The sequence below is a fragment of the Protomyctophum parallelum genome (assembly GCF_964188405.1).
Source record: "Protomyctophum parallelum genome assembly, chromosome: 15".
NCBI classification, from domain to species: domain Eukaryota; kingdom Metazoa; phylum Chordata; class Actinopteri; order Myctophiformes; family Myctophidae; genus Protomyctophum; species Protomyctophum parallelum.
The window spans coordinates 11,277,745-11,292,464 of record NC_139710.1 but is presented as its reverse complement, the minus strand read 5'-3'; the positions used below and the strand labels follow the sequence as shown (position 1 = coordinate 11,292,464).

Genomic DNA, 14,720 nt, shown 5'->3' with positions numbered 1-14,720 from the left:
TATTGGACCCTCGTCTGGTTCTGGTGTGTGACTACGCGGTTGACATTTCCATGGTTCGGACATACGGGCAGGCCTGCTCCGGGAGAACGAGATTAACATGACACGGAGACTTGGTCACATTAATTCATTCACAAGGTTTTATTACACATACAGGATCATAATATAGCTTGGATACTTCATGTCCTACTGACGTCACTGACTAGACATCACAATCACTGCCTGCCAGCACGCGGCCTTCAGCGTGCCCTAACACAGCTCTTAAAGTACCACCTATCAGTACACAGCATGCTGTATTACAACACCCCCCACAATCATTCTACAGTTGTGCCCCCTGGACTAATCTAGTTGAATACACCTGACCTACAGTGAAGGAAATATCTAGTCCAAGTCTAATGTTTCTCAAACTCTTTCAGGTCAAGGATACCCAGTACCACATTTATATATGTATTTGGCTGCAGACCCCCATATGAAAAGGTTTTGTGCTAGGGACCCCCAGAAAAGAAGATTTCTGTTAAAAATATTCAAAGATGTGCACAGATTTTCAAAGATGTGCACAGATTTTCAAGATTTTTCAAAAGTGGCAGATCTACAAGCTCATACCACCTCTCTCACACACACACACACACACACACACACACACACACAACATGCAGCAGTAAAATCCTCAGTGTTCCTGTATCTAAATGTAACCATTGCATAACCGTTTGCATCTAGGAGCCCTTGTGTATGAAATTTGTCATATTACAAATTCATTTCTACACATTCCAGGAGGACTTTGATATCTTCTTCACTCCCACCAACTATGCTGATCCCAAAGTCCGAAAGCAGATCCAGGAGCATCACATCACTGCCTACGAAACCACACGCAATAGTCGTCTATCCAAGGGGAAGGTCACGGCCACCACAGTGGTGGCCAACGATCCTGATGGCAAGACCAAGACCATCTCAACTGAAGCTGGTCTGCGTCGTCTGGGAAGGCAACTGCAGCGCACAGAATCGGAGCTGTGGTCTGACCTGGCCCTACGTGCCCTGGGGGTGGGCAAGGTGGATAAGGCCCTTAAGATCCTCAGGTCAGAAAATCATGTGTGGGTGGTTAGGAATCAAGAGAAAGAAGCTAGTCCTAGTAAGTACTAGTTTCGCCCAGGACGATTTTCGTTGCACCGCCCCAGCAAATGACATAATGACTACTTGTGCCTGATACGGCAGTGGTGCCAGATTACATAGGAGCATTACCTTTAATCCTCCCGACACTAAAACATATCGTCATTACGTCACCATCAAAAACCAATTACACTCTGGCATTGGGTCCTTAAATCCACATCATATTACGTCATCATAGTTATACCAGTTATACCCTGATGTCATATGCTGGGACGGTGCATACGCATCAAAAGTGGCGCAAAGTAACCACAGTATACCGCTAATCAACTTACAAATTACATATACATAGAGGCATTTCCTTTAATCGACCCGACACTGATCGACATATACGTCACCATCGAAGGCATTGGGTCCTTTAATCCACATCTTTATTACGTCATTATTGAGAGCTAGTTATACCCTGACGTCATATGCTGGGACGGTGCATACGCATCAAAAGTGGCGCAAAGTAACCACAGAATACCGCTAATCAATTTACAAATTACATTATACATATACACAGAGGCATTTAGTATTAATATCACTATAGTCCAAGATTAAGTGACTTTTAAAGCAATTGACAATTTAAAATAAAGAATTAAATAATTATACTGTGTACGTGATAACATATTTCAGTTTATATACCTTTTCTTTTCATCGGATATCGATGATTTGATTTAACTAAAAAGGGATCCAGAATAATTCTAAAGATAAAACTGTATTTCTTTTATAGATAGAAACTTGTACCATACTTCATAATACTACTTTTTTACATGCATAAAGTAGGTAGGTAGCAAATAGCTAAACCTAATAATTCAACATTTCAAACGTTCCTTCACAGAGAAGCTGAGATTTGACAGTTTGTAGCGGTCGACGGTACTTGCGCGCTCTGCTTATATATATATATATATATATATATATATACTTTTTTTTGCAAGTGCCTACTTGCCTACTTGCTTGTTTCACACTAGTAAATTTGGCCTACTAGTGTGAAACAAGCAAGTTTACAAATAGTAAGATCAACGGGAAGTTGACATAAGGCTTTCTTTTAAGGCCTTTTCAGGCGGGGAGCGAAATGTGGATTAGTGATAGACTTCACTATTAATGATTTCTTTTTTTGAATGAAATGGCTCATGTCTTGTCTGTTGTATTCTACCCTAACAGTGAGCTGTATGAGCACCACTGTAATCCCAGTACAGGAAAGGTACTGTTCACTGCTGCCCAGAGGCTGTGTCAGATGTTAAATGATGATGCGCCCATGGTGATCTCTGATGACCTGGACTTGCCAGCTGTCACCCACAACCTGGCCTGTCAGGCTGTAACTGTGTGCCACTCAGGTAAAAGTTTGTGGTCAAGTATACTGCTAAAAGGTTAAAAGCACACCGGGCATCTAAAAGTCCAACTAGCCAAATGCCTTGTTAAAAAGAAAAGTCTTAAAGGACAACTTTAGTTTTTTTCAACCAAGGTTCATGTTTTAGTTTGTTATTAGAGAAACTAAAAGGTGAGTGTTAATTTTCTTTCATTTGCTGCTTTCTTTCGTTTTAGGGATTTTAGCAGTTTTTGACAGGGGGGCGGGGGCATTCGAGCATGGGGCTTAATATGTATTTTTTAACAATTTTATGGTGATTAATTTTTTTATGGTTTACTATAGTCCTAATAAACGCCAGGAAATTACATCTGGCCACAAAAGATCACAGGATCTATTGAATGTGACAAACTGACATATTGAGCCTATACACACAGTATAAGCCTTCCCCCAGTAGGCTACCTTCACATTCAGTATTAATGTGGATATGCCTGGTGTGAGGATGGGTGTGCTATCGCTTACCGCCGAGCATGCCCAAACTGTCCCTGTCAGTAGTCAATGGGGAATGGGCGCAGAAGCAGTCAGTCCTTCCCTTTTAACCTTCCCTGGAAGGTGACGTAGGTGTGTGCACTTGGCCTTGAGCCAATAGGTAGGCGGGGTAGTACGTCTGCTCAATGACGAGGCCAAGTAGGCGTGTTCTGCCTCCTCCCCACTGGCTGTCTGGGCTACTACTATGCTCACCTGGCGGCTGGTTGCCTAGTGACACCCCACAACATTATGATCAATGAAGCTGAACCTGAACAATTGAATTCCAAACTTTTGTTGGATATAAATATATTGTTCTCAAGCAACCGGTAAAAAGACACAGATGTGTACATGACATAAACCTGTACATGGTTACAGAAAATGCCTAGTGCTCAAATTATTAAGCATTTTTCAACAAACATAATGCCTGAAAGGAAAATGTGAAAATGGTTTCAGACCTCCTGCTGGATTGTTTGGAGCTGTGTAAGTGCACACGGACAGCGGTGGATGTCTACAATCAGTGTCAGTTATCAGACAACTATGGTTTCATACCCAAGGTCTGTATCTCAGCCTCCAATTTCTTACAACACTGTGTCCAAATGATGGCCTGGCCCTTTGCATGATCTTTAAGTGGTGTTCACTGCTAATGTTTAATGGACTCCCCGTCCTTCACTAGGGACCGGGAGGTCCAGGCGAGACTGATTCATCGTTCATCTGTGCATCCATGTTATAGGTTTTAACACCCCTCACACACACGGTGATGGTGACATCCCAATATCATCGCCTCCCCTCCCCCTTTATCATACAACCACAGCTGTGGGGGCGACTTCAGTTCAGGTGGATCACCACCCACCAGGCATACTTAAAGGACCACTTTTCAACCTATCTTCATATAACAGGTCCTCACTAATATTCATGATAAAATGGCACAATTTCTTTCTACTGTGTCTGTGTCTCATAGGAGGGCTGTGGGCAGTTCTTAAACCCGTCCACCAGTGACATCATCGTTAGGCAGATTTTTTTTTTAACAATTTTTTACAAAAATGTTAAGATTTTAATTATCATGAAAACGATGGCTTCCATTTTCGCATTGCAACTTATCAGAACAAGAAAGCCTGAAGTTTCTATTGGCTTGGATTCCTCATTGATGATGTCACTGGTGGACGGGTTTCTGAACTGCCCACAGCCCTGCTATGAGACACAGACCGAGTAGGAAATAAAAGTGCCATTTTATCATGATTGTTAGTGAGGACCTATTATATGAAGATAGGTTGAAAAGTGGTGAAGTGTTCCTTTAACGGGGGGGCGTGTCCACATTAAAAAAAGTACAGTATTAGTTAAAATTTCGTTTTTAACAGTTCTTCTTCCTTATATAATAATACTACCTGATGATCATGTTTTAGGGTGGAAACAAATCACGGCACCACATCTTTAAAGGCGATACCTCTATTTTATCGCAACACAAATATGAAGCCTACCCCCCAAAACAAACTCAAAGAACTATACACTTTTGAGTGTGTAGTACTTGCAAAGTTCAATCCATTTTACATGCTCAAATCTACACATAACAAATTCTAAATAAAAACTAAAGTCTGTTTTTAATAAATTGTACATTTGTTCAAAGGATGCAACATTGGAAGCAGAAAATGTTGCTTATTCCAGTTTCCAGGATCTTTTTAAAGAGGATTGCATTGTTCTGGACCCAGTATCTGTACTACCAGTGCAGTATGAGATCACCAACAGCTTGGTGCCTGTGTCACCAGGTAAACAAAATATCTTTTTGCATTTTAGTGCCTGGATTTGTGACATTGTTAACTGGTTTATTGAGATGGTATGCAGTTGAGTTCCATTATTTATTTATTTATTGCAGATAACAAGCTCTATCCGTTGGACTGCTCTTGTCTGTCGCAGTGTTCTTTTGCAGATGGTAACTACTTAAAATGACTTACCGTATTTTTTAAAGACTCTTAGCGGGATTCATATTTGCTTGGCAAACGTGAGCCTTAGTTTTGATGTTGGATCATACCTGTCCCTCCTATAGGTTCAAACTTCCTGAGGCCTCTCCTGGGTCCCCTGTCTAACATGCTGCAGATGCTGCAGGAGTGCAGTCAGTTGGAGCTGGCCCTTAGAGTACTGGTCAACTCCTATGGCATCTGCTTGCAGCATGTTACTTCCAACATAATGGACCCTAAGTTCAGCACACGGGTATAACATGCAGCAGTATCACAGTTGTGGTCATACATGTTGTGGCATCTGGACAAATATCTATGGGTATTGAATTATGTCCTTCTTCTTTCAGCTTTATGGCGAGGACAAACTTTTCCAGTACTATACTTGCGTGCAAGATCTACAGAAAACAACATTATCCTCTCTCAATGTGGTTGCTGTGGGCCTCTTGAACAAGGTGAGTTCACCTGTGATCTTGTGAAAAGCTTTCATTAGAATTTGTCACTTTATTTTATCTTTCTATATATTCCTTTGTTTGAAGGTATTGAACTGGAGAGTGGTGGATTGTGACTTGGCTATTGGACTCTGCACTCTTCTATCCAAGGCCGAAGTCTTCAAAATACTTTGGAAGATTATTGACAGCACCTGGCAAAACTACAGCAAAATCTTGGTATGATGAAATGGTTACATGTTTTTTCATCCACAAAGGAAATGAAATGTCATAGATCAAGGTCACATGCTAACACATACAACATAGTAAAAATAATCACACCACACATTAAATTACAAAATAACGCTTCTGTAGCCTATTTTTGTCGTTTTATTGTTGAAATCCTCAAATCTATAAACAGTGGAGTGCAATATTAAGTTTGTTCAAGTATGTTCTTTTACATTTTCAAGATGATCAAACGGAAAAGAAATTCTTGCTCTGCTGCCTTCTTCAAAGGCACAGCCCCTGAAAAAGGCAGCAGAGCCAGTGGCTATTTGTGTACATCCTCTTGTAAAAGTCCATATTCAATAGATTGTCCTGAATTCTGTCTGTTTTAATAGAATTTTTTTAGACGTCAATTATTTTTTTCCAGTTCACTATAGTTCCATAGACTGTTAATATAATAAAGGGATAGTTACATTTTAGATTTGATATTGCACATCTCACTCCATTCTCACTCCAGTCTGCACACTTAGAAATGTCAAATTGGACGTTTGTTAGCATTTTCTAGTGGGAACAAATGGAATACACATCCTATTTCATTTTTTATGTAATCCACTTTTCATTTTCTAATGTCAGGCTGTGGCCATGGTTGGAGCGCATCTCTGCCACTTGTATGGAGAGGAAGAGGAACAAGAGAAGTTTCAGTCAGTCATCACAGATGCAGAGTGGGGCATCAAGCTGGGCAAATTAGGGGTTTGTATTGTGGATGAAATTCAGTTTAATATTCACTTGTTGTCACGGAAACGGTTGACAGTATGGCGTTACATCACTATAAAGTATGGCGCATAAAAAAAATAATTCAGCAATAATAATACTACAAGTACGTATTTCATACTGTATAATAGAGGGTATGCACATGCATAAAGTGAATGGGAAATCGAGTGGAAAAGTGAGTTTAATGTCGTTTAAATAGGACCTTTCTGTTTGGATGTATGGGCTGTTAAGGCCAGAAAATAGTGTTTTTCCACTCTGTAGACGTTGGGTATGATGATGTCACACGCATACCCTCTATATAGTATCTCATACTACAAGTAAGTATTTGGAATCATATAAGAAGGAGGCACCTAGCTAACACTGGGCTCAAGCTTACTGACTAGTTCATACACTTCCCTACACCTAGCACCTAAGGAAAGGTACAGATCCCATAGGGTCCACGAATAGGACTACAAGGTCCACAAACAGGACTAACCTCTACTGACGATCTTCTCTACAAACATAGAGCGATCTCGATTACAACGTGCTTATTTCATATGCAGTAATTTAACATAAACTGGCTGCACTGTTGGACCCAGCCGCAAGCTGTCTTTCTCAAACTTAAAGACAGGGCAACATATTTGCCCTATGTACATGTAGATATAGATTTCAGAACATTACGTTAAGTATCATCAGTTAAGTCATTAAGTAATTTCCATGTAATTATATTAAAATAAATCACACCTGTGTGAAATGAGGGGCGCTCTTATACATCATCCAATACAAAAGATTAATATACTTCCTCATGAATTAATTTGTCAACTTATGTTATCTTTTAACCATGATACAATGTTAAAGAAATATTCAATGTATTTTATTTATATATATATATATATATATATATACACATACATACTGTGTATATATATACTGTGTGTGTATGTATATATACACACACAGTATATAAGCCCCGAGCTGAGTTAAAACGGTTGCACTGTATTTAGAAAAGTCGATTTGCTTGTCCACATTTGACGTAAATTATTTGTCGATGGTAAATGTGACATGTGTTTGGACGAAAAGCTGTATATAGGCAAAAAGCAACTGATATTATTGTTGAGATATGGACATAGCATAAATATCAGAAGTTTTTGACTGTTGCCCTTCCTTTAACCACATGTCTTTTCCTGTTTTATAGATATCCATTCAGTCTGTTTTCCGCCAGCGCCCAGAGATGAAAAGTGCTCTGATCCCAGTTCTGGTGAAGAACATGAGCATCACACCTGACATCATCCTCCAGTACTGCAGGTCTGCTGGCCAACACAGTTTGTTCATTGGTCTTCTTCACAACTGTATTGGACTAGAAACTCGATTCTAGTTCCACGCGTCATTGGCTCCCTTGCAGCGTTGTCACCTATGCCATATTGCACAGCAAATTGTAGTGAGCAAGGAAGGTGTTGGTTTTCGCCATGCATCCAGGTAGTAGCAGCAAATGCCAAGTGTGTGAGGTCGGCTAAATATTGGGCAACAGCAACAATATTTAAAAATCAGACCTGTGTGAAGTGAGGGGCACTCTTATCATGCATCATATTCCGGCCAATCACAATTGGCGTCCTCACTTTTTCTACATACATGCATACATACATACATACATAGGGACACACATTGCTGTTGGAGTGGCTGAACCACTCTGAAGACAGTGGGGAATTAAAGCATAGACGTGATTGCTTGTTTCTGGCTCAGCGCTGAAATCTGGCAGCAAAGATAGTCTACCTGTTTGCGTGAGGGACGGATTGATTAAAGTATTTTTTTGCAGTCTGCACTATGCAGAATGGGAACATTTAAATTGGAATGAAAGCACAACTCACTACAAAACCTGTTGCTGTGGACGACAGTCCCTGTCTGTGTCGCGGTCCAAAGCGCAGGCATATTGTGTGGGGAAGGTGTGCGAGTTGCGCAGCCACTCCAACATGGCGGTGTTACGGGTAAATTGGTGACCTGGTGAAATATGCCACGATCAGAAGCGCGGCGCGGTGTTGATGACGTTCTGTCTGTGGTCTGTGGCGCAAAAGTGGTAGCTGTAATGTGCCGGAATGATTTTTTTTAAATATTAACTGTACAGTAGGCGAAGACGTAGACGGAGGGATCATAAGTCTAAAACCTTGTCAGAGTACTTAACAATGGTTGTGGAAGTGAGTGTGCTGAGAGAATGTGTACCAAAGCTCCATAGAGGGGGTGGTCTATTGTAGAAAATATGTGTATTTCCATCATGTTATCCCTGCGTCTTGTAACAGAGCTGTGGGCATGACAGTTGATGCTGTTGACTAAAATGATCACTGGGAGTTGCTGCATGCATCAAGTACTTACAGTAGATTAGATTGACACGTTCTTCTTTGCTTCCAACAGCACCTTTGGTCTGGATCGAGATAGCGTGATCAACCGCTACATCACAACCCTGTTGCTGCTACAGGAGGAGGACGAAGACACTGGAGCAGCTGGTGATCCTGGGTTAGGCCTGGAAGAGGTGCCGTCTCTGAGCCATGCGGAGGCCCTGGAACGGGTCCTGCAGATCATTCCCATGCTGCAGAGCACCACCAACCTCACCGAGAGCCTCAGTGCTGCCATGCTCAAGGTCTGTCGCTGGGAGATTATTCTACTGCTAATGTGTTTGCTTGTTCTTCTTATTAACTGAATTAGTTCATTTAGCCTTCATTAGACTATTGATCTAGATTTATGTCAGCCTTTTTTGTAGATGGTGCTTGTCAAATATATATATATATATATATATTTTTTGATCAAGCCCTGTTGCATGCTTATGTGATGCTTTTGGATAATGACTGTATTTATTATTTTCCATTATGAAAAATGCCTTGCTTCTGCAGCTCAGTCCCTATAACTATGAGAGGATTGAGGTTGTGCTCAAGATCATACAGACAACTGGTGAGAATGTCCCCAGCTTCTCAGTTAGTCAGGTGTGGATTTTTTTTTCTCAGAAATTAGTACACTTAATCACTTGATGTCTTTACAAAAACAATTCATAAGCAATTGGTGTCTTAACCATCTGCAGGCAATGGGCCTCGTTCAACACCTGAAGTCCTACAAGCGCATCTCGCCTCCTTCAGACATAGAGAGCACCTATCTTTTGGATAACGGCTTGGAGTCTACTCCTCTGTCCAAAAGCAGATTGCCTGTCCACCTGCTTATGCAGACCAATCATTTCTGGAAGATCATCTGTGAGTACACTAGTTACCCCAAAGACTGCTGCTTTAGCTTTTCTGCACTGGTCGCCTGCTATTTTAGAACATCATCCTTTTTTTTATCCCCTTTTGTCTTATTTTAATACATGTCTGACATTAACACTGTAAAGTAATTTTTGTATTGTGTTCCAGTGCACGGCACAGTGATCCTCGTTAGTTTCGTTATGATTAGAATGAATCAATTAAACATTAAAATATTTCCTATTTAGCTCCTGAGCTCAGTGAGGAGACCTTCCCTACTCTTCTCCTGATTAGCAAGCTTATGAAGGTAGATAATTCAAATGTATACAACCTCAATAAAAAGCACCTTAACTGTACATCCATCATAATGTTGTCTTGTTTCCTTCAAGGTGTGTCTTGACAAGCTGTACATGTCTGCTGTGAACCACTGCTTCGACAAGAGAATGAAGCCTCTGCTGTTGGAGCAGAGCAAGAAGGGCCAGAGACATGTTTTACAGAAAAAGGAGACTTTCAAAGTGGCAAAGACGATGATGGAGTATATCCACTGCATAAAGAACCTAGAGTGGGCTACAGCCACAGCCCATAGGATTGCTCAGGAACTGCCCCCAGGTCTGATCGGCCTGTTCATAACAGACACTTGACATAACATTGCTTTGTCTGTTTATACACATGCATTATATTTTCTCACTTGTATTTATTCATTTATTCATAGGCCTTGAGAAGACTCAGTCACTAAGATTCTGCTTATCTCTTGCTGATATATGGCTTAAGGACCCAAACATTGAGGTCAGTCTTCACAGTCGTATGTTATGTTTGATTGTATATCTGTTGGGGTTTTAATATTTTTGCTTGTCTTATCCTGAGCAGGAGACTGCACGGGCCAAGGTCGAGTCCTTTTTGTCCAAGCTGAAGTTGCAGTTCCAGCGTTCAGCCACAGAGAACATTATGATGGCCAGCCAACTCAACAGCCCAGAGCTTCTTAAACTGACTGGGCTGCCAGGCAAACTCATAGCCGCTCTCTATGAGCACATCAGCGTGGAGCAGCGCTACAAGAATTCAATGGGTCAAGCCTATCCTGGCAAGTACCACCGCCTTGGCCAATACTGTAACCACAATGCTACATCATAATTATTATTTGAACTCTTGCCGTGGGGGTGTGTTGTGTGTATATAGATGCTCTATACAGTAGATGACACAAAATGGGAGAAGCTACAGTATGTGTCTGCGCCCGGTGTAAAGGTTTTGCCTTGGTATACTGGTATACAACTAATGAGGCAAACGCTACGTGGTGTACTGTACAACTAATGAGGCAAACGCTAAGTTTCTCACCAGTAAACCAAAGACTTGTTTTCCACTGGCCACAGATCACCAACATGCTCATTTTGTTTTTAGAAAGTCTTCAATACTTTGGACTTCGACTGACCCTTTTGTGAAAACAATCCCACATTAGAGTTCCTATCCAGACATTTTCTTTTGTATCCTTTGTTTACCCAGGGAAGTAGCTGAGCACAGGTGCTAATTTTCAGCAACGCCCTGTACATAGAAACAGACAGACACACACGCGTGCGTGCACGCGGACACACACACGCACACATTAAAACCTGGGAGCTGGCCAGTACAACCATGTGTTGTATCTGTGGCTTTTTGCAGTCTAACTTGGCAGTGTAAACGATGTGAGACTGCACATCTACACCCTTTTGTTGAAACTATTTTAAACTACAGTGATTCATACTAGTGTGAGTGCTAGGTGGACATAATTAAAATTGTGTACTACTACATTACAATATGTTTATATGAAGACGATTTGTTTCTGAACAGACATTCATGCTGTATGTAAGGAAATAGCCACCATCTGCAAGGTGGATCTTCTGAAGATCCGAAATATGCTGTTGGAGAAGTGGATCTGTAAAACTGGCTCAGCCATGGCCCAGGTTTGACAAATCTGTATTTGTCTTTTCAGGCTTGCATTGCTTATATTTCAAATGATCAGCTAACTGCAATGGTCTCCTTTTTATTCTGCTTATGTTGAGTCACTGACTAAGGGTTACTATTTATTTTTCATGAAGGACATCAACAATCAAGAATGTGCCAGCAACATTGAGGAAGACCCAGATTTAATGAGGTACAGGCATTTTTATAGTGTGTAGTAGTTTTGAACTGTCAATTTTGTAATCGGTTCCATATTGGCGAAGCAATTGAAAATCCCCACAAGAACGTGAAGTCACACTATTTGCATCTTCATAATGCTATTAAAATGTTTAAAATACTTTGCGTATAGGGATATCATTTATCTGTCTACTAAAGGCAACTACTTATATTTGCCTCTAATTATCGATATGAACTGCACTCAAACCTTATCATTCATGATAAGGTTTGAGTTTGCAGTTATTGGCCCAGGCCGTAGCGTAACGGTCTGGGCACCGGACTGGTGATCCAGTCGCGGTGTGCCGCGGGTTCGACTCCCGGACCCGACACGGCCTTTACCGCATGTCATCCCCCCATCTCTCTCCCGTTTCCTGTCAGCCTACTTTCTATCCCTTAAAAAATCAATAAAGGCGTAAGCCGCAAAAAAATATCTTAAAAAAAAAAAAAAAAGAGTTTGCAGTTATTGGTCTTTCTCAAAACTGTGCTCAACTTCTGGACGTGTTCCACTGAGCCAGTAAAAGTGCAATGGCTGTGCCTTTTAAATGTGGCAGCTATGCAGTCTCTTTTTTTCTCATAGGTGATCATGCAGAAAGGGAAAAGTAAATATTAATTACATATGTGCTGTGCTCAACTATGTTCTTCAGGGTGGTGCATCTACTGCAGGCATATCCCATGGACACTGTCTGCCTGCTGAGCCCTTTATTGTCTGTGGAAACATGGGTGAGTAATTATGTGGGATGAATCAAGTTTGCACCTGAATTATCATGAAATCGTATAACATTTTAAGTGTTCCTGATTGACAGGCTTGGGGTCGATTCTACCAAATGTCTTCTAAATCAGTTTTCTGAAGAAAAAAAGACTTAAACATAACTTAAATTGATTTGGCAGCAGACCCCCATCTGAAAACATTTTGTCCCAGGAACCCCTGGAAGCAAAGATTTGAGTTTAAAATGTTCGCTTCGAAAAAGATATACAAAGATTTGCAAACATCTTCATGATTTTATTATTATATCTGTATTTTTGAATAGGCAACCAATGTGCAATGTATAGCTAAAATCTAAAATGACCACAGATTAACAGACTTTATCGGTTTTAATGGGTTCATTCCTTGTTCAGCCCCATGGCAGTTCTGGACCTCGTCTGACGACCTGCCACCGGAGTCGAGCCTTGCTTTGTCTCATCCACCTGGCCGATGCTGCCACTCTGGAGGCAGAGCTCAAGATACCCTCTACAAAGATTAAGTAAGTTCTTCTCTGGTCAAAGATCAAATCATGTATTCAATGGGAATTTGGAAGTTTGATATGCATACTTATGGATACTTTTGCCCCAATAACAAAACACTGCTAACCACACAGAAATTGTTCACACACCCGAAGGCCGCTTTTCTACTAGCATTGAATCATCAATTTAAGTTAACTTTTGGATTGTGCTACGATTGTATAATATAATGCCTAGGTAAGATGCATCAGCTGACCAATCAACTCAAGCTGATCACTTTCTGGTCCTATCATTCCATTGTCCAGGCCAGGGCAAATAAGTTCTGAGAATGTACAGATTCCCACCCAGGCATTTCTTGTTGCCCTAGTATATCCAACCAAACAAATAGTATACATCAGCTGGAATTCCCCAACCGTATGTTAGTTGGCTCAAAACACAAAGGTACTGCTCAATTCCCAAAGGTGCAGACTTGCAAAGAAGAATTCCACGGATTTTCTTTTATTGAAAAACCTTTTTGTACATACCGTTATCGGTATGTTCCTACCTGTATCACCAAAGAGTACCTATCTATTTGTTGAGCCACTGACTGATCCCTGCAGCGCTTCTTTTTTCTCTTTGTATACATGGTACACGACATTTCTGCCACAGTTGGCCTTCATCAGGGGTGTTGGTCTTATTCACTGATGTTGTATTTTACATCCCATGCAGGTACTACCTGAAGTGTTACATCTATGTCTCCAACCTGGAGGCTTTAAACATTCCTTACACTGTGGAATCATTCCTCAACAGTCCCAAAGAAGGCATGATTAAGGGGTTGTGGAAGAACCACAGTCACGAACCACAGGTGCTGTACCACTGAAAATATAAGCCCATTTAGTTAATTTAGATTGAATTGTTCCTCTTCATTGAGAGTATGTATGAGATGTATGTGGCCGTGTATAGACATTAATGGGAGTAGTTTCTCTGCAGGCTGTGCGTTTGGTGGCAGATCTTTGTCTGGAGTATCAAGTGTTTGATCCCCAACTGTGGAATGGTTTACTGCAGAAGCTGCTAAGCTTCAACATGGTGAGAAGATGAAGTTTGAACTGAATTAAAGAATAATCTCTTCATGGGGCGGGGCACTAGTAGTACTACTAGTAATACTATGTTTAGTAGTAAGTAACCTGTCTGCAGATGGTTAAAGACAAGTTAGTTAGTTTAATTTATTGTCCACGTGTGGAAATTTGTCTTCGGTCTCAACAGTAAAAAACAGCTACAATCACAGCAACAACACTTACACAATTATTTTCATGGCAAATGAAAATAATGAAACTGCAAGTCATAGAATCAAACTTGGAAGAGGAAACATGCACACTTCCAAAAATTCTTCTGGTTGTGCTGGGGTCAAATGGACCCTTACATCCTGGATCCATTTAGCTACAGACACTGCTTAAATGTGTCAATGTTTCAGTCACCCGACCTCTGTCAAGACATTCACTAGTACTGGCACTAGAATAAAATCTTTTTAGAACTTTTTCTACTATAAGAACACTACTACATAATAATCTTGTACATCAGATATATTTTTTAACATTTTTGAAAAATCTTAAATGTGTGAGAACTACTGATTTAGAAGGGATTTGCAGAATCGGCTTCAGGTCCCTACTGTTAACATGAATTGTCTTTTTTGTTTTTCAACAGATCAGCCACCTCCAGAAGGTGCTGGAGGCATTAGCTGCTGTTCCCTCTCTGTGGCAGGTAATTTAGATTTAGTTCTCAACAAACTAAAGTGATGCGTTTCTTCTTTCTTGACTGAGCAGTGGTGCACTACCACCATGCC

At 40.8% G+C, this 14,720-nt stretch overlaps 1 protein-coding gene across 1 annotated transcript in view; it reads left to right on the top strand.

Moving 5' to 3' along the window:
- kntc1 (kinetochore associated 1) overlaps nucleotides 1–14,720 on the top strand; it is a 45,203-nt gene that overhangs the window by 25,509 nt on the left and 4,974 nt on the right. Inside the window, exons 32-55 of the mRNA XM_083783713.1 lie at nucleotides 769–1,070; nucleotides 2,305–2,477; nucleotides 3,428–3,528; nucleotides 4,596–4,734; nucleotides 4,842–4,898; nucleotides 5,013–5,176; nucleotides 5,271–5,375; nucleotides 5,460–5,588; nucleotides 6,207–6,323; nucleotides 7,519–7,628; nucleotides 8,727–8,952; nucleotides 9,203–9,292; nucleotides 9,388–9,553; nucleotides 9,787–9,845; nucleotides 9,928–10,147; nucleotides 10,251–10,324; nucleotides 10,406–10,616; nucleotides 11,357–11,469; nucleotides 11,605–11,660; nucleotides 12,328–12,403; nucleotides 12,800–12,924; nucleotides 13,610–13,745; nucleotides 13,871–13,966; nucleotides 14,582–14,638. Of these exons, the coding sequence (XP_083639839.1) occupies nucleotides 769–1,070; nucleotides 2,305–2,477; nucleotides 3,428–3,528; nucleotides 4,596–4,734; nucleotides 4,842–4,898; nucleotides 5,013–5,176; nucleotides 5,271–5,375; nucleotides 5,460–5,588; nucleotides 6,207–6,323; nucleotides 7,519–7,628; nucleotides 8,727–8,952; nucleotides 9,203–9,292; nucleotides 9,388–9,553; nucleotides 9,787–9,845; nucleotides 9,928–10,147; nucleotides 10,251–10,324; nucleotides 10,406–10,616; nucleotides 11,357–11,469; nucleotides 11,605–11,660; nucleotides 12,328–12,403; nucleotides 12,800–12,924; nucleotides 13,610–13,745; nucleotides 13,871–13,966; nucleotides 14,582–14,638 (3,102 nt within the window). The remainder of the gene's footprint in view (nucleotides 1–768; nucleotides 1,071–2,304; nucleotides 2,478–3,427; nucleotides 3,529–4,595; nucleotides 4,735–4,841; nucleotides 4,899–5,012; nucleotides 5,177–5,270; nucleotides 5,376–5,459; nucleotides 5,589–6,206; nucleotides 6,324–7,518; nucleotides 7,629–8,726; nucleotides 8,953–9,202; nucleotides 9,293–9,387; nucleotides 9,554–9,786; nucleotides 9,846–9,927; nucleotides 10,148–10,250; nucleotides 10,325–10,405; nucleotides 10,617–11,356; nucleotides 11,470–11,604; nucleotides 11,661–12,327; nucleotides 12,404–12,799; nucleotides 12,925–13,609; nucleotides 13,746–13,870; nucleotides 13,967–14,581; nucleotides 14,639–14,720) is intronic.